Source organism: Dermacentor silvarum, chromosome 1 (genome assembly GCF_013339745.2).
Source record: "Dermacentor silvarum isolate Dsil-2018 chromosome 1, BIME_Dsil_1.4, whole genome shotgun sequence".
Taxonomy (NCBI): Eukaryota; Metazoa; Arthropoda; class Arachnida; order Ixodida; family Ixodidae; genus Dermacentor; species Dermacentor silvarum.
Window position 1 is genome coordinate 122,923,221 of NC_051154.1, and position 20,273 is coordinate 122,943,493.

Consider the following 20,273-nt stretch of genomic DNA (forward strand, 5'->3'; position numbering starts at 1 on the left):
CAACCAATAGGTGCAGCCAACAAAAGTATAGCCTTCGAGATCGGCAACTGACACTTGTAGGTGCTGCGTGGATTTAGACACCAGCAATCTAACCATAGCAAGCGCGCCCTTCCAGTGTTGGCAACCTAGCAAAATGTAAACATCGCGGCCAGCTTGTCGTGACCGTATCGTGGCGTTCGACGTCGCATCTGACCAGGCCGCCGGAGTCCGAAAAATCGAACGGCGCGCTGCAGAGCGTCCGAACTATCGGTCGTGGTTATACATTACTTCAATGGGACGAGTGGCGGTGCCGCGAAGGTGTCCGAATAAACGAGCATGTCCGAATTTTCAGCGTCCGAATAAACGGTCGGCGACTGTATGTAGGTTGACTGTGTACAGTCGTACGGTTACAGTCGACGACCGATAATTCAGACTTCATGGGGAACGTAAATAAGTCCGAACTATCGAATGTCCGAAAAAACGAATGTGCCCAAAAAAGGTAATTTCTTTACGTTTTAATGCCCCTGTGCAAGGAAAAAGTGGTCGATTCGTTGCTGCACACACTTCCACTTACGTGCAACCAAGTACACCTATGTTTCTGCCGGTTCGGTTTTCTGTTGTCGCTGTACGCTGATGCAAGGACTGCAGGCAAAGGCTCGAGTCAGATCTGCACGGCACATCATTATCCGAGTTAGAGTCGGTGTTTGACGGAGGGAGAACTTGCTCAATTATTTCGTCATCGTTCAGTTCGGCACACAACACGCTATCGACGTCTGCAAAGTCTTCAAATTTAACGGCGGCCGGAATTGGCACACCGCAGCCTAGTAGGTCATCAATGGTGTCCGCATTTGAGCTCCTTGGGGTAGGTGGCAGTTCAGGCTCTTCACTTGCAGAGTCGGGGTCATTCGGACTGCGACTCAACACTTATTCAGACTGCAAGGGGACCATTGGTGCCATTTGACGTAGCTTGTCGATAACTTCACGAGAAAGACTTCTTGGAGCCAGCAGAGCGCTATCTGTAACGCCAACTAAACAAACGGAATGGCAAGAGCGGGCCATGCTCTGGGATGCCGGAATAGGATGTGATGATTGCGATGTTGATGCGACCTCACAATTCCAGCAAAGCCTCCAAGATCAGCATTTGTAATTTAACCTGAGGCGTACGAGGTGTGTTCAAAAAGAAACCGAACATTTGCTATAACACTTTTACTGCTTATGGTACAACATCTTAAGTGCTGTCCCCTTCAAAGTAGCCCCTCTACATTGGAAAACCTCCTGGAACGCACTTTCTGGAATGGCGTGCAGGTCTCTTCTCGCATTGTCCTGGATCTCCTCTACTGTTTGGAAACGACGTCCTTTCAAGGTGGTTTTTAGCTTGGGGAATAGAAAAAAGGCTGCTGGGGGGTAGGTCTGGAGAATATGGTGGGTGGGGCACAGCAGGAGTGTGGTGTTTCGCTAAGTAGCTGCGGACAAGGAGCAGCACGTGAGCTGGGGCATTGTCATGATGCAACATCCAAGCCTGATTTTCCCACAATTCAGGCCTCTCTTACTGTGCACAGAATCTCTCAAACATGCTAGGATTCCCTGGTAAACTTCTTTGTTTACCATTTGACCATGTGGCACAAATTCCTGGTGGACAATGCCTTTACAGTCAAAAAACACAACCAACATCACCTTCATTTTTGACCGACTCATACCGTATTTACACGATTGTAAGTCGACCCCCCCAAAATTGCATGTCTCAAAAAAAAAGGGGGGGGGGGGGGAGAAAAACCACGCGAGTGCATTCACACAAGGGAAATTTATTGATTGGGTTGCTAAGACTACTCATCGTCACTAGAGTCGACCTCACTGGCACTGCTGCTGTCATAGCTGCTGCGGTCCCACAGCACGTTGTCATCAAGTGCGAGTCCACACTTCGCGAACGACCACACCACGACATCACGCGGTACCGCCGCCCCCGCAGAGAGGACCCACCGGCACACAGTAGCCAGGGAGGCCCAAAATTTCTCGCGCTGAAGCCGCCACTGCCGCACCACACGTTCACTGACTCCAAACTTGCGTCCCACTGCGCAGTTGTTAGTTTCCTCGGCATGGAGGATAGCAGCCCGTTTGAACGCTGCTGTGAACGAGCGCCGAAAGTTCTTGGCACTCATGACAGGCGCGACGATTCATCACAACAGCAGAAGTGACAGATGCGCGTGGCCGTCGAAAACAAACGTATCTCAAAGAAAAGCTCTTCCGCCAACTACTAATACGGCGGTTCTTCCATGATCGATGCTCCCAAAAGAGCTGTGCGCTCGTGGTGCGCGCAATCAAAATGTATGCAATACGGTAACTTAATATGCTACGCTTCTACCGTAACCATGGAAACGTAGGTGCAAAGTTGTAACCACGCCGTAGCGCCCCTGATTTCTCGTTTCTCTTGCCGCTACCAGCGGTACACGGTTCGGTTTCGATTCTAAGTCGACCCCCCAACATTGGATTGTCAAATTTGAAAAAATGGGTCGACCTACAATCGTGTAAATACAGTACGTGCTTTTTTTTGGACAAGGAGAACCTTTGGCCACCCACTGCGATGACTGCACTTTTGTTTCAACATCATAGCCATAAACCCATGTCTCATCGTCTGTTATGATGTTCATAAGAAAGTTTTCATCGTCATTGGCAGTGGCAAGCAGTTCCTGGCTGATTTCAACACGGGTTTGCTTCTGTTCATCAGTCAACAAACGCGGCACGAATTTTGCACTGACACAACGCATCCCAAGTTTGTCACTCAAAATTTCATGACATGATCCTACGCTGATACCTACTTTGTCAGTGACTTCTCGAACAGTCAAACGACGATTTCCACGAATCGCAGTTCGAACTCTCTCGATGTGGTCATCATCTGTGGATGTGGAAGGTCGTCCAAGCTTGGGATCGTCACCGACCGACATTCTTCCGTCTTCAAAACGCTTGAACCAATCATAGCACTGCGTGCGACTCATACAGTCCTCCCCGTATGCTTGGCTAAACAACTGAAATGTCTCTGTGAAAGTTTTGCCAAGTTTGTAGCAGAACTTCACACACACACACTGTTCTTCCAATTCCTTCATTGTCACTTTGGCAACAATCCGAAGAATAGCTTGTTCATGTGCTCACTTCAGCGGCTGTAGCTCGCCAACTGACGGTCAGAGCGAAACGCAGCACATGGCAGCTTGTTGTCTGAACCTGCTGCTACATGCGCCCAGTAGCCGCAGCGCGGAGCTCCCTCTGCCGGTTGGCGCGCTATCCTAAAGGTTCAGTTTCTTTTTGAACACAACTCGTAGTGCTGCAACCGAAACAAGACCTCGGGGATTACCATTTTACCTTTATCTCTGAAGCCATACTTCATGTCTTGTCGAGGTTGTCAGAGGAGATAATAGAGAGGTTTAGCTTGTCCAGTAATCGGGTAAACGCGGGCGGACCTGGCGTTGAGGCGTTGTGGCCAAACCGTAAACGTGAGCGAACTGTATGGTGCTGCCACCTAGTGGCACAGAGCTCAACAGGCAAAAAACAGCTAATTGCAGTAACCGAGTGACCAATTCTACTTCGCTGCTGCTGTAAATTTTTGGCAGTGGCATAATCATGTTGCTGCTGAAAATTTACACCAGCAGCGACGTAGAATACACTTGATTACTGCAATATTAGCTGTTTTTGTCTGTTTGAGCTCTGCGCCACCAGGTGGCAGCACCATACAGGCTGCTCATGTTTACGGTTCCGCCCCCAACGCCCGGTACGCCCGCATTTACCCGATTACCGGACAAGCTAAATCTCTCTAATGGTGGCAGAATCCTCGTATGCTACAGTCGCGGATCAAATGTAGAGTTGGCGGCTGTCCGAAATGTCGGTCGTCTTTACATATTAAGTCTACGGGGCCATTGGCAGTGCCTCGAAGCTGAATAAATTACCGAGCATGTCCTGATTATTGCCGTCCGATTTATCAGTCGGCGACTGTATATCGAACTCGCAAAAAACGCCTATCAGTTCAATGTATGGCATAATTCAATATAAGCCTGCTAAAAAATTGGACATCATAAAAGCACATACCATTTATAAAAGCACTTTACTGATGAAACTAGCTTAGTTTCGCATGAAGTAGTCCTGTATCTTCTGCTTGAGCTGCCTGCGACAGCACGCATTTCTCCACATTTACGCAGAAGCACCGGGCTAGTGCGAGTGCACCAATCACCTCGGAAGATGTGGGCAGAGGATCCTCGTTGCTTTCCTCATTGTGCCCGCTTTCACTTGTGTTCGGCACGATGTCAGCAATGTTGTCCTCAAAGGGCAAATACAGTGAGCGAGAAAAGCAGCGAGACAACTTTAACTTGCACGACGAGAGTACAAGAGCCTATGATTGGCTGTCTGAGCAAGCGCTGCAGGCGGGCCAGTATCATTTTTTGCAGGGGGGGTGCCGACGGCTTGCCCGATATGACGCGGTCAAGGTAGTTAGAGCGGGTGGATAGAGCCACCCATGCGCCGCCGGGCTAAACCACTTTTGGGCTGTGTGGGCGGGGTAAACAAGGGAAAGGCAACTTCTGGAAGCACTATTGCGCCACTTGACGATCGATATATCGAGAGTCGCTGCTATTTTTGTTCGATGTTACCATAATAGTTTTATATATTGTCATTGTAAATATACCATGTTCAGAAATTGTTCGATATACAGGATAATTTGAGGTAAACGGGTTCGACAGTAGCTCAAAAAGCTTTATTAAGCAAGTTTCAACAATGGTGTAGCGGTAGCGCCTCTGATTGCCACGATGCGGTCCGCGGTTCAACTCCTCATCGCGCTTTCTTTTAGGGGCGAAGCTCCTTAGGGTCGAGCCTTGTCCCTCGTCGCGCCGTCATAACCACGCTTGTACTAGCCGCTCCCGCTAAAGGCGCAGCTGTGCTCTCTTTCTCTCTCGTTCCCGACGCGCGCTCTCTCTCTCTCTCGTCCGTAGCTAGGGGTGCTGCGGTGTGCAAGGGCGTTTGTTTCTCTTTCTCTCTCTTTCCCGACGCGCTCTCTCTCTCTCTCGTCCGTAGCTAGGAGCGCTGCAATGCACAAAGGCGTTCATTCCCGACGCACGCTCTCTCTCTCTCTCTCTCTCATTCGTAGCTAGGGGCGCTGCGGTGCACAAGGGCGTTCATTCCCAACACGCGCTCTCTTTCTCTCTCGTCCGTAGCTCTGGTTTACCCGAATGCGTTCGTTTCTCTTTCTCTCTCGTTCCCGACGCGTGCTCTCTCTCTCGTCCGTAGCTAGGGGCGTTGCGATGCACAAGGGCGTTCGTTCCCGACGCGTGCTCTCTCTCTCTCTCATCCGTAGCTAGGGGCGCTGCTTGCACAAGGGCGTTCATTCCCAACGCTCGCTCTCTCTCTCTCGTCCGTAGCTAGGGGCACTGTGGTGCACAAGAGCGTTCGTTCCCAACGCGTGCTCTCTTTCTCTCTCGTCCATAGCTCTAGTTTACCTGAATGATCCCTCGGTGCTTCGCCCACTCATCATTCACGTCATGGATATGCGCTGATTTTTTTCTTCCCTCTCTCTCTCTCCTTTATTAGTTTCTCAGACGTGGTAGGAACCTTCTCACCACAGATCTGATAATGGCAAATGGCAGCAAGCAGCAAGTCCTCACTGCCGCTCCACAGCCAGATCTATTGCAACGCTGGGTCATGCATATGAGTTCATTCATTGTGTTGTTTCTACACTGCGCTTATTCTGTTCTGTAGCACATGTCAGCAGGGCGCAATAAACTTAACTAAAATGCGTGACCCGACGGGTTCGATGCTTGAGGCTGTTCGGCAGGGGTGATGGTGCACTGCTTTCTTTCATCTTGCCTTGCGAGATGGAAGTGGCAAAAAATGTTTTCACTACGTCAGGCAAACTCCTATAGACAAAAGAGAAATGAAATGAAAGGAAAGAAAACTAGTGGAAACATTTGACAAATTTTTTTTGCTGATACCTGCGCTCGATACCTTCGTCGGATACCATTTCACTGAAAAGGCATCCGACCAAGGTATTGAGTGCAGTAATCAGAGATTTTACTGCTACGCTAACAAAACGGCGAGCTTGCAATCATTTCTGTATTTGTAATATAATGTAATTAGCAGTCATTGTGTAATAGTGACTGCTAACTGTACAAGTTTCTGTCGCATGACTTGTAAATTTCAGTATTTTTAAGAACCAATGCTTGTGCGCTTTACCTCCATTCTACTCTAACCTTTTATGTATAACTAATTGAACACAAACATTCAACAGAAACAGCCACTGCATGATTCACTAGAAAATCGAGCCCTCAGCTGCGTTGGTACTGATTATCATCGAAGTGAGCTATTGCATTTGCACATACAGTAATCTCTCGTTATAACGAAGTCAGCGGAACGGCGAAACAATTCGTTATAAGCGCTAATTCGATACAAGCGACCACTCAAGAAAAGCTAAAGCAGTCGAGCTTTAATTGTGCCACAACTGCGAGGAAGTCAAAATACAATGTATTCAGTGAAGCAAAGCTTTATTCAGGTGCAAGAAAGGCAGTGAGCTTTGGCTGTTTCAAGTTCTTACCGGACGCCAGTAACCCCTGCTCTAATTTGACCAAGCATTGCACGAGGCCGTGGTCGCCGCCCATGCATTCAACCTTATTTCGCAGCAGGCGTAGGTACTCCCGCGTCTGCACCAAAGTTGGCACTTCACGTGGCTCTTCGTCCACCAGCTCTTCGTCCTCGTTGGGGTCACCAACACTGTCAATTATCTCTGCATCCGTCGCCGGGGCGACCACAGGAGCAGCAGCGTCAGCCAACGCGAATGTCTCGAAGTTGCCTTCTACCTCTTGGCCAGCAATTTTATGAACAGCATCGTACAGAATGCTGCAAGTCCAGTCATTGTCAGGGTCACTGACAATGGCGCGGGAAAAGCCGGCGTGCGCAAAGCAGTTGGCGACCTTCGAAGGTGAAGTTCTTTCAATGAAAAGTTCAGCAAATGGATCACACCAAGCAAATCAATGTTGTACCTCTTGCTGGTGTCATACGCTGTGAGCATGCGCTGCAAAAGAGCCTTGCGGTACAGCTTCCAGGTGGTCTTAATGATGCCCTGATCCATCGGTTGCAGTACTGCGGTTGTGTTTGCAGGCAAAAATTCCACAGCAATTCCCTTGAGGTTGTCGATCTTCCCGTGGCTCGGACAATTGTAAATTAGAAAAGCACTTGCCGATTCTTTGCATCGAACCATCTATCCAGAAGGCGCACATAGTCTTCAAAAATAGCAGCAGCAGTAGCGCACCCAGGATCTCTGCCAGGGGGGGGGGTTGACAGTTTGCCAATACCATCTAAAGAGCACTAATTTCGATTTCTTCACGGGAAATTGTCAAAAAATTCGCTTTTTGCGAGTGTACAGACGATTGCGCGTCTTGCATCTTAATTGCAGTACTTAAATGCGTAAGGAAAGAAAAGGGGTTAAACAAAAGGGGGGGTTATGTCGGCCTCAGGGGGGGGTTCCAACCCCCGAATCCCCCCCCGTCGGTGCGCCACTGAGCAGCAGTCATCCATGCTCACTTGTTACTTCTGTAGATGCATATATTCTGAATGGTTGCATTTCGGAAGCACCGCGGCTTCTCCCCCTTCCCTTGAAAAGCTTCCCTTGAAGGGAAGCTTTTTTTCGCCTGTTGCATTGGCACCAAACAGCACCATGACGCGCTCCTTGCTCTGTTTTCCTCTGGATGAGGATCCGCCAGTGGTAGTGAACGTGTGATTCGGTAGCATCTTGTAGAATAATGCAGCCTCATGTAGGTTGTTGGTGTCTTTATCTTCATACTTTTCAAGTAGAGCTTGGAGCCAATGTTGGCACCATACGTCTACAGTGTCACGGTTCACACTGTGTCGTTTCTTGAACCGCTCAAGCCAGCCATTGCTGCACTTGAAATCTTTATGGCCCATTTGAAGGGCGAGAGCTTCGGCTTTTGCTGTAAGTGCAGGTCCATGTACGGGGAGATTTGCACTCCTGGCGTTTTTCAGCCACTGTACATTTGCACCTTCCACTTCAGGGTATTTTAAATTGCGATTCCTCTTGCAACGGGCAAAAGTCTGACATTTTCGCCCGGAGACTGACGGAGACGTTTATCACTGTAGACCACAAAAGCACACGCGAGGCACACATAACAAAGCACTCCGAATAATACACAAGTTTGGATCAAACGCACGCGCCGTCAGCGCCTAAGTGACCGAACGCCACAGGCGACGCAGAAGGCAGAAGCTTCAAAATGTTGTCGGGGCATCTCGCTTTCCTCATCTGTGCGTGCAGGTGATGGCGACGGTTGCAATGGCGGGCTTGGCATAGGCTTCACGTGTAGCGAAAGAAAGGCGATCAGAGTCATGGAGACCAAGTAGCAGGAACTGCGGAAGGGCACCCGTTGGTAGAAGATTGTGCTCGAGAGGGCAGGCCAGAAAAGGGCAGCTTTGGAGGAGCAGCGACGTCAAAACTGGCAAAGTGACTGGCGTCCAAACGGCTTGCAGACTGGAGAGCGAATGAGGAGGGGAAGGCAGTGGTGCTTTTATAGGGGGGTGCGGAGGTCATGGAAGACTACGAGAGTATCGCGCTGGAAAGCTCCGCAAATGCTGTGGCTCGAGTCTGAAGTTGTCTTTGTTGTGCTCAAAAAACGATTAGCCGCTCATTGTGGGTATGAAGCGCGATCGTGAAAACTGAACGGTTTTGTAGTAGGGGCTTTGCTTGATCACTAGGCAATTTTTTTCCGAGGTGTGCAGCCGTGAAGTTTGCAAAAGGAGAGTTTTTCGGTGCACCGTTGTCAATGACACTGCTAATTCTACCGTTCAAGTGGCGGTGTCTGCGCACTGTCGCGTGCACAAACATGCGTGCCATTGACAAATGTCTAGGAACGAAATTCAGTGACCCTACCACGCATTTAGACTGTTTGTCCAAAGACGGATGGCGCGAATCAAGCATGACCGGCTCGAGAAAGAAACACCAGCTTGCATTGACCCGCCATGTTGACAGCCTCACTTGCCGCTGGTAACACTCGGATTTTTCATGTTTTCGGCATGTCATCAGTCGATTTACACCGTCAAAAGTGCGACGAAGCTTGGGGTGCTGGTTTATTGCGATGCAGACCTACTATGGCGAGCGGCGAGCAAATTTCTAGACCGGCTTCTCCAAAGTCGTCTTCCCGCTTTGTTAATGTAGCTCCTCGCATCGAACATGGCACTTATAATCGGAGGGACACTTCTATTGTGCTTTTCGGCACGTTTCAGTGCCAGAAGTGCTCTTTAAAGCAGTAAAACATTGCTCATCGAGCGCACCCCATGGAATGCTATAGTGCAAGTCTGCCTGCAGTCTTTTGGCCACTTTTCGGCATCCAAGAGACTGCGGTTTTCTGGCATCGCAAAGTGTCAGGAAAACTTTATTTTCGTGTGGGTTCTATCCCGGGGGACACCAGCAATGCAATTGCGACCGAGATTAATGGTTCGGGCGTGCTGCACCATAGAATTTGACAGCTTCTGTTTGCTCCGCAGTAAAGAGCTGGGAGCACTCGCTTGGTGCCCATTACTAGGCGGTCATCAGTCGTGGGTTTGGTACTTTTGTTGCCTGTTCTGTGCCTGCATAAGACTAATTCGTCGGTGGTATTTAACACTGCATGCGAAAAAGGGGCGCCGCGGCTCGGCGGAGGCAATGCCTTTGCTCGCCACTTCGCTCTAAGCGGGTCAAGCTCTTCGTGCGCTTTGAGTAATGCGGCTTAAAATGCATCTGTTTGGGTCGGGACCGGAAGAAATTTCGAATAAAGCGATATTACGACTAAAGCGATTTCGTTATAACGAGGGATTACTGTATATTCTCCATCATGTTTGCGCAGAACCCCATCTAAGTGTGTATAAACAGATGTGGCCAATACTGCTTTTAAAAGTATGCAGAACTATGACATCTCATACGACAACGTAACTTTGGGCTACCAATCTTTAAGTTATATGAGTGGTTTGCACACTGGTATGATTAAAGCATTTTTCCCGAAGAAGCGTCAAGAAATAACTGCTTTGAGTGACAAAACAAACCAAAGGGCCACTCGCGCCTGTTCGCGAAGGAAAACTGAAGGCAACTTGAAGAGCGTTCAATGCAGCTCCTGGCTTCGGTTATTTAACGTGTCTGTTAATTCGTGGATCACATTGTCCCCTTCCACATCTTCGTAATTGTGAAATGCTGCAACACAGACTCATTTGCACCAATCACTTTAGTGGATCGGTAGCAGGCCGTGATTTCCTCTTGGTCCATTAGCGAGAAACACGTTTTCATAGCATGGCATCGAGGGGCGCCGAATGGAATGCATTTTTCTTGCTGTGAAAGTGTGCACTAATGCCCTGGAAGCAGATGCAGCAGTTGTTGCAGCAGTGATGAATACTCCAATCTGTGCGGGCTGTGCCAACTCGGGCACACTGTTCCGCAACACACTCAAAATGAATGATGATGCGAGGGAAGCATGTATCTGAGCTAACATATACATGCTAGCTGTTCAGCGTGCTTATGCCCTACGTATCTTAACATGAAGCATGCAAAAACTAATGAAATGCATCGGACTTACTTCCATAATAACAGTGCAGAATCTGTCTAATGTACCTGTAAAGATAGTTGAAGGGAGATGTCGGACATACCTTTAGCTACAGCCAATGCAAAAACAGCCGTGTACCGTGCATTGAGTGCAGGTTTAAGAACCCCAGGTGGGCAAAATGAATCCGAAGTCGCCCACTATGTCACGCCTCATAATCAGGTAGTGGTTTTGGTACGTGAAAAGGCAGGTTTCTTGTTTGTCTTTGGTTTTCCGACCAGTTTCCTGCTGTTTGTGTGCTGCATCTACAGAAAATGATTTTTAATAAAGTGTATACAGTAAAACGCCGGTGATACGAACCTGGCTGGTACGAATTTCGGTGTGATACGAATTCGTAACATTCCCCGGCCGAAATACATTGCTCACAATACGAAAAAAATCGGCTGTTCCGAACGTGTTGCCGCGCCGCTACGGATCATACGAACGCGTGAGCAACAGCGGCGGCGGCCGACCCAGCGGGGCCACCGGCTCAGACAAGCCGGCACAGCGGGATCTGGGTGGGATCCATAGTCGCCAAGCAACCGACTACGTCACGCGGCTGCGCAATCTCTCATTGCTCCCCGGTGATACGAACCTGGCTGGTACGAATTTCGGTGTGATACGAATTCGTAACATTCCCCGGCCGAAATACATTGCTCACAATACGAAAAAAATCGGCTGTTCCGAACGTGTTGCCGCGCCGCTACGGATCATACGAACGCGTGAGCAACAGCGGCGGCGGCCGACCCAGCGGGGCCACCGGCTCAGACAAGCCGGCACAGCGGGATCTGGGTGGGATCCATAGTCGCCAAGCAACCGACTACGTCACGCGGCTGCGCAATCTCTCATTGCTCCCCACGTCAAGCAGACGGGACCACATCACAGCCTAGCCGATGCTTAGCGAGAAATTAGACGAGGACCAATGCTGCAACGATGACCGCGGCGCAGCCCCGACGGCAAAAATGCTCCCTGCACTCGACTTGCTCAGGCGTTCAGTGGCGTGCGCAAACATTCCCAAGATCACGTGCGCGCACTTATATGCCTTTCAGAAGGCGATCGTTGACGATTTGGACAAGAAGAAAACGTCCCGTTGATACGTTTTTCAAGGGACCGCGAAAGAAAAAGAGAGAGAAAAAAAGCTGCAGTTTCGCCCGAAAGGTGAAGCAATTAACCGAAACGCAGCAGCAGCAGCAGCGAGCGAATTGACCTTTGCGCTGTCTCTCGCTTCAACGCGAACTAAACGTCGAAGGCATACAAAGCTAATGACACTAGGCGCACTTTGTCAACATCGCAGATCATTTTGACGATAAGGTCCACGCGGGCGCGCACTATGCGCACGTCCCAGATCGCTTTCAGGATACGGCAGTAACGGCACCCGCGCGGGTGCGTCGTATCTGCAACGTGCCGGTCGCTTGTTGCAACTTAAACCGCGCACAGCAGCACGCCAAATCATGTGGCAGCGCCTCCGACCGGCATTGCTCCGACACCGCCAGATCGAGAGCAAAAGCTTAGGCGAGACCCTCAACGCCGCGCGGAGTAAAAAAAAAGAAAAGAAAGAAAAAGGAAACCGCGGCGTCACGCCAAGGTCGCCGTTTCTGTGTGGCGCTGGAACACGCGTGTACGTGCCGACGTCTCAGCCAACGCTGAGGGAAGCAACACCGGAGGCCCAGTTTGGCCAACGCTTTAACGGCAGAAACCGAAACTTCAGGGAGCGTGCTAAGCGGCGCCAAGCCGGCGGGAGCGGCGGACGCACACGGAGACAGTGCACGGAGACAGTCGGAAGGTGAGGGGGCTACGAGGGTGTTGAGAGGAAGGGCAAGGGGAGCCACCGAAGCAACAGAGTTGCCGAGGCCAAATCCGCTTCCCTGCCACCCTCCTCCCTCGCCTGCGACGGTCCCCGCGCGCGCGCACCGTCGCCGTGTCGCCTCTTCACAACCACAACCTCGCTCTCTCGCCATGCCTGCGCCGCCCGCTCCCTGAAGTTTCGTTTTCTGCCGTTAACGCGAAGCGAGCGCGGGCAGTTTCGTAGCCCTCGCTCGATATGTGCTTGCGCGCCGCAATATTTCACGAATCACACCGTTCGTACGTCGTGCTATGGTGCACGAATATTTCAAAAATAAGTCCTTTTAATTCGAACAAATTTTTGGGCCCCTGCGAGTTCGAGTTATCGAGATTCGACTATACATGGAAGTCAATTGGATTTGGGTCGGGACCGCGAAAACGCGACGTAGCAGCCGGGAAAACGCAGCAGTGAGGAAGGTATCAATGGGATTCCACTATTAGAAATCTTTTCTGGTAAAAATAAATTCATTTTTCTTGATATTGTGTATGTTTTGATGATACAAATTTCGGGTGATACGAATATTTCACGCGACCCCGCGAGATTCGTATCACCGAGGTTTTACTGTATATCCCATAAAAGGTGTGTGTGATCAGGCCAAATCTTTTTGTTTTAGTGCATGGTCTCAAGAGAGCGATCTGGATCAGAGAGCAAACGGGGATAGCCAATATTCTAATTGACATTAAGCGAAAAAAATGGAGCTGGGCAGGCCATGTAACGCATAGGATGGATAACCAGTGGACCATTAGAGTTACAGAATGAATACCAAGAGAAGGGAAGCGCAGTTGAGGACGGTAGAAAACTAGGTGGAGTGATGAAGTTAGGAAATTTTCAGGTGCAAGTTGGAATCGGCTAGCGCAAGATAGGGGTAATTGGAGATTGCAGGGAGAGGCCTTCGTCCTGCAGTGGACATAAATATAGTCTGATGATGATGATACTATAGTAAATGTGCAGTATGGTATTTTGGCAAAAGTTGATACAAAAATACGTGTAAACATTTGCTGATTTCATTGTCACTCCCATATTTTTCTGCCCTAATTTTTGCCAAAAACACATTGTGTATGCATGCTTTCCCATTTCCTTGTCTTCAAACTGGCTAATATAGAAATTGGTTGACATTCAGTATTTTGCGTATCTCCCTTTTAAAGAAGCTTTCATGATTGGTTGGATGTTGATTTTATTCTGAGCAAAAGCAAAGCACTAAAAAAGTCGCAGTTTCGCCCAAAAGGCGAAGCATCAATTGCAGTTGCAAATTAGTAGAGAGCTATATGGAGTAAGGATAGTAGTTCTATCGGCTGCATAAACTTGGACACACTCACTTACTAACTGAATTAACAAGCATGGTCTCAGCGCGCACAAGCAAACATCAGAGGTGCGACTCCTGCGCTAATTACGTCATTTTGATACAAACGCAGATTCCTGTACCAATCTGCGCCAAACACAGAAAATTGACCGAAATTGCACCACGACGCACCATAACGGCTTCGGCATGTGTGCTCCGGCAGTGGCCACGAACAGCGAGCAGATTCGTTCACCGAAAAAGAGTGCAGCCATTCACATTCTGCAGACCGCGCAACGCGCCTCCCTCACAGTTTCTCATGATTTTCGCGCTTATAACACTGTGCTTTTTGGCGCTTCCGGCAAGTGCACGCAGCCACTCCCTGCTGTTGTCACTGCTGTCGGAACGGCCAGGGCAGCTGTAATTAGAATACGGTTGGGGGGGAGTGGGCCGAGCGGTGTGGCGCTCCCTAGCTGAGGCTCAAAACAATGAAAAGTAGGCTGAGGGCACTGCGAGCGAACTAGATATTAGGGAGGCGCGTGCTGCAGTGGGTTCAGCAGGCGGGCGTCTCTGTCCCCAGAGTCAGTATACCGTAAAAATATTCCAATCTGTTTTTATGACCACATGGGCGAGGCCTGAGCCATTTTGACGTATCGCGAATGAATAATGGCAGATTTGGAATAAAAAGTCAAGTTTCGCCCGAAAGGTGAAGCATCGATTGCGATAGCAAACCAGTATACAGCTGTGTGAAGTAAGGATAGTTGTTTTATCGGCCGTATAAACTAGTAAACGTTTGCTTACTAAATTAACAAGCATGGTGTCACGCACGCACAAGCAAACATGAACATATCTCACTCGACCACGGAAACTCGCTGTCTAAACACTAGAGTGAGAAAGCGTGGCAGCAGCAGAGTGCAAAGGGACCTTCGTGCAGTCTGTTGCTTCAACGCAAACTGAGGGGGGAGAACCCAGCACCTACAAAGGTATGAGCCGTCCGCGCACCTAGCTAGACACTGCCCCTAACCCAGATTGCTTTCAAGAGAGGCCCCGCGCTACCACGGGCGGCCGGGCAATCCGCAGTTGCTGCCAGAGTACAACGCCCCCCCTCCCACCTTCGTGCTGCCTCTCGCTTCAACGCTAACTAAGCGACGAGCACGAAGCTATGAGCACTCACACTCTGTCCCCATCGCAGGTCGCTTTCAAGATGGGGCCCCCGCTGCCGCGCCATACGCATCAGCTGCTGAAGAACGCCCCCCCCCCCCCCCCCTCCCTTTTTTGGCCCCACAATGCCTTGCGCGTGACTGAAAACGGCGCGCGGCGACAATGTTATCACCCCTGGACTTTATACGCATCACGACAACGACGACGGCAGAAACGTGCCTGGAGTGTCCATATAACTGATATCGCAATAAAGACAGATTGGAATAGTTTGACGTTATACCAGCCACTGGGGTTGATTACGCTGAGAACGAGATCGCGGGATCGAATCCCGGCCGCGGCAGCCGCATTTCAATGGAGGCGAAATGCAAAAACGCCCGTTTGCTTGCGTTGTAGTGCACGTTAAAGAACCCAGGTGGTCAAAATTAATCCGGAGCCCTCCACTATGGCATGCCTCATAATCAGAACTGGTTTTGGCATGTAAAACCCCAGAAAGAAGAAGAAGAATGGGATTGATTACGACTCTCTGGATCTGCGGTGACATGTGGTGACCCAGCAATTATGTTGGCGCGTCCATTGGACCGCATAATTTGAGCACATTTTCCACTATCATCATGAGCGTTGGTGCGGGGATATATAGTTCGATTGTAGTTCTACCAATGTTTTCGGCTTTACAGGAAAACACGCGCCGTGCCGCTGCTCGAACCACTCTTCCATATTCTGGTACTCTATAGCTACAAAGCCTGCTTCTACTAGGCGCTTTGTGTTGGGTTATTCTCTGTTTTATTTTGGTTTCAAAGTGCGCCGCCATATTCCATTATTCCACCAAAATTCAGATTGGCCTGCTCCAAGCTGCGCCAAAACGCAATTTTACTTGCTCCAAAATGACTTTGGGCAGTCCTACCCCTAGAACATGAATAGATCACTCGATGACTACAGACAACCACTGTCAAAATGCTGGCATGAGCAAGCGCGGCAGCGAGTGAAGGTTCATGCAGTCTATTGCAAAAGGAAACTGAGCAGGGAAAATACAGCGCATACAAAGGTAGGAGCCGTGTGCAGATCGCTTTCAAGATATATGGTGCGTGCGACCGCCCGTAGTCGAGCAAACTGCAAGTACACAGTTGCTGACAGAGTAGAAGGTGCACCCCCTCCCTCTCGCGCTGCCTTCCCGCTTTCCTTATTTCGCCTGGGGATTGAGTCGCCAGTTCCCCTTGCGCTCGGTCACAAGATACACAGTTGGTGCCACAGCTAAACGTCGCCTCCCCTCCCTTCCTCCCATCCCTCCACGGCCTTTGGCACGACTGAAGACGTCGCGTTTGCTCTCCGTCGTGCGTTCACTCTCCGTGACGTTCACTTGCACATACAGCATACCGCGCATGGCGACATCGACAGCAGAAATCCGCTTGGAGTGCCCATATAATTGCTATCGCAATAAAGTCCAATCACATATAAATAATTACCTTGCCAGTTGGACAGTGGAAGGCCTTAAGTTGTTAAATGGTTGGGAGATGGAGTGAAATTTAACTTCTTGTGCTTCAACATGAATTGAGACACTGCAGATTTTTCTCTGCTCCAGTTCCATCAAAATGATTAGGATTTTTTTTTTCCCTCATTTAGCCAGACATGGGGAAGTATGCCAACCAGGTGATGCCCATCCTGCTGAACCACTTGGGCCAAACAGCAGAGCTGATGGCCCATACACGGAAAGACCCACCAAACCTCAGCAAGACCTTCTATGCACTGGAAACCTTCTGTGAAAACTTAGGTCTGGCGTGCTATGCCCTGTGTTATGACCTAATCTACCTTTCAACTGCTAAGAGAGAAAAAAACCTGCCCCAGTACCTTAGTGGCTACGGTGTTGTGCCGCTGAGCTCGAGGTCCCAAGCTGCCTTGTACATTTGTCAGCCCCAAACACTTCTGACAGCGTGTTTCTGCATCACGAATTTCTGTGATTATTGTGTAATCTGTTTTGTAATTGTCGAGTAAAAGCGTCAGTGTACATTCCAATGTAAAATATTTTGGACTGTTGGTTAGTGATGCAAAACTATCTAGTATTATTCATTAGGGATATTCAAATAACGAGGTTTTCTAATTCAATACAAATATTTAAGAAAAAACAACAGCCTCTAAATATCAAATTGAATATAGAATATTTTCTAATTTCTAAACAAAGTTTTCATTGAGTCTGTTTAGTAAAATGAGGTTTTATCGCATTACAGTAAAACCTCCTTAGTTATTCGAAGATCGCCAGATCTTCAAATAATACATTTCAAATTAAGTGTATTTTTGAATTGCCCAAAAAGAGCAAAACCCAGAAAAAGAAGGGCAGAACTGCACGACACAAGCATGGTGCGTGTATGTTCAGTGTAAAGGACTATTCGAAGTAAGCATTGATGTGGGATTGCTTGGTATGTTAGTTCGCTGCACCAAGGATCAGAGGCGGAATTCTCACTTTCAGGGATAGAATTGGCACTGGACGCATTAAAGGGACCCTGAAACGATTTTGACGATTTTGTACAAACGTACTGAGTCGTTAGAGTAGGTCCTTCTGATCATTAATTGACGCATCTAAGCGCTCCACATAAAGCGTGTAATTTATTATAAGGTTTTAACTATGTACATCGCTACCGATTGCAGCGCGCCAAGCGGCTGAGTTTTGTGCCCAGATGACACGATTTGCCCAGAATACGTCACTGGGCCAGCTATTCGATTGGCTGCCCAGGGCGCGTCATCGATAATTTTTCCAACATTATGGTGAACAAATGTTGTTCGTAATAGTTTAGATGTTAGTTAATTTGTTTCTATAAAAAGAAATTAATAGAAAGAGAATGCGCAAGGACATGTATCACTACACAAAAAGCACTTCCATCCCACAGCAAGTGTCGTCTGCTTGTGTTACAATGTGCTCCGTGTTGACGAGAGCTGCGCGGTCAGTGTTGGTCTTGTTCTTTTCGCAAGCACCATGGTTCGCCCTTGCGTTGTGGGCTACAAACGTAGTGATCGGCGACATGTCAAGCTGCGACATCGTGCCCTGCTGCAATGCAGCAGACGAGCAGAGTGGCTGCAGCGCATCAGACTGACGGTATCCAAACGGCGCCAGCATCTACGCTTTTGCGGCCGTCACTTCACGTCGAAAGATTGCCACAATAGAATTTAGCTTGTCCAGTATTCAGGTGAGCGCAAGCGTAAGTGTACTGGCCGTTTTACCATGTTTTATGTGATGAACGGAGGGGAAAACGTGAACTGCTTGCACGGTGCAGCCACTTGGCGGCACAAAGCTCAACCAAACACAGCTAATACAGTGTAGACCGCTTATAATGTAAGCCTCCAGAGTCGCGAATATCCGCATTATAAGCGGTACCACACTATAACCAAAGCAACAATTTTCAAGGCCCGCACATATGCAAAACATGTGCACCGAGCCGCCACGCGTATGCGACAGTCGAGGAATGCGGCTAGAACGTTTGCATTCAATTTACAGTTGAATCTCGTTAATTCAAAATAATTCACGCGGCGGCGCCTCCGACCGACATTGCTCCGGCACGGCCATAAAGTAAAAGCTTAAGAGAGACCCCTCAATCTCGCGCGCGAACAAAACAAAGAAAGAAAAACGCGGCGGAAATTTCACCCTCTCTCAAATGGCAAGGTCGCCGATTCTGCGTTGCGCCGGAAGATGCGTGTACAAGCCGACGTCTCAGCCACGCTACCGTAGCCACGCGTAGAAAATGGCAGTGAACCCTTCTTTCTCCTTTATGCTTCCTCTACTTTCTAGTCGCGTGTTGACCTTGCATGCTGCGGCTACGGCGCAGAGGGAAGCAGCGGCGCTGTCCCAGACCAGCCAACGAAACTGCCCACGCCGGCAAACGCCCACTTCCCGATAACGGCTTAAAACGAAACTTCGGGGAGCTGGCACCGGGCCGGCTGGAGCGGTGGCGCCTGACTCGGCGGCGGGCGCACACGGTGACAGTCGAAAGTTAGGGAGCTACCAGGGAGGGCGAGGGGAGCCACCGGAGCGGCGGAGTTGCCGAGGCGAAATCCGCTTCCCTGCCGCCCTCCTCCCTCACATTCCACGATCTCCGCGTGCGCCCTTCGCCGTGATGTGCCGTCGCCACCCACTCCCTGAAGGTTCGTTTACTGCCGTTATCGTGAAGCAAGCGTTGGCCGGCGTTAGCAGTTTCGTGGCCCTCGCTCGCTATGCGCGCCATGATATTTCACGACTCGCACTCAAGATTCTGGTTTCAGCCTCACTGGCTGTTCGTTTGCACCACGTGCCCTTCTCCTCCACTTCGTCTCTCTTTACTCCTTGGGGCGCCCGTTTGAGGGGAGCGTTCGCCGTCTCAGCTGACTTCCGTACTCCCAGGCAGCCGCACTGTAACCGGTATTTCGTTTCCCTCAACTGCACTATAAGCAATACGTGTATACATGGAGTGCTGTGGGAAAATTAACGGGAGTCTGAAAAGACCGCACTATATCCGGTCCTGCACTATAAGCGGTTACATTATAAGTGGTCTATACTGTATAGCAGTAACCAAGTTTTTTATACTTTGCTGCTGGCTCAAATTTTTGGCAGGAGCGTAATCTTGAGCACGTCTTTTTATATGTTTCAAATGTTTTACACCTGGTTACAGGAATGTTAGATCTGTATTTGGCTGTTTAAGCTCTGCGCCACCAGATGGCTGGACCGTGCTTGCCGATCAGGCCGCTCACGTACGTCTACGAAGCTCCTTCATCACAGCAGTATGGAGGGGCTTTAGTTTATGCCTCTGGCTATCCGTCAAAACGCCCAGCCCGCCTGTGGTTACCGGAATACCGGACACGCTCTGCGCTGCATCAGAACGCTCACAAGGCACGCTGCTTGATCGCTCTCGCTGGGGATCGATTGCCGGGCGGCTAGCGGAGAGGTTGGAGAGCCTTCGCGAGCTGGCTCCAAGACAACCGGAAGTAGACGACAACATATGTCACAACATGATGTAGAGCCAGCGAAGGCGGAGCTTAGCCCCGATCACTCGGCAAACAAGTTAAGGAGGAAATGCATGGTTAGGGAGAAGGGCAATTTGTAATTGTCCATAGCTCTCTTAATATGAGACGCTTCTCTTAAATTGTGATGCGAATGTTTACTGTAACTGTATCTTACACGTCTACAAAATTTGTCCGAACTGTTTCAGGGACCCTTTAAAACATACAGCCACCAGTGCTCTTGGCATTATGCTAAGATAACAAGCTCGGTCCCGGGCCAGAAATGTTGTTGGCTGTATATGTGGATGCGTCCGCCTCTGAATCTCGTGAAAGTGATACTATCTCAGAAAGTGATTGCCCAAGAATATCGCTCATGATCTTTAGCCCGCCAATCATGTGCACCATCTCACAGTCACCACCGCTACACTCAACACAGCTGTGGACGTCGTTTGGGACTCGATAACCATCACAGGGCTAA

At 49.5% G+C, this 20,273-nt stretch overlaps 1 protein-coding gene across 7 annotated transcripts in view; it reads left to right on the plus strand.

Annotated features, from left to right (window-relative positions):
- Positions 1-20,273, plus strand: part of LOC119435958 (importin-4) — a 175,526-nt gene that overhangs the window by 81,993 nt on the left and 73,260 nt on the right. For 6 of the 7 annotated variants that reach the window (XM_049673006.1, XM_049672998.1, XM_049673013.1 and 3 more), the window contains exon 15: positions 16,457-16,604. The exons of the other annotated variant lie outside the window; for it this stretch is intronic. In XM_049673006.1, coding sequence (XP_049528963.1) covers positions 16,457-16,604 — 148 coding nt within the window. The remainder of the gene's footprint in view (positions 1-16,456; positions 16,605-20,273) is intronic. 7 annotated transcript variants of the gene reach the window in all.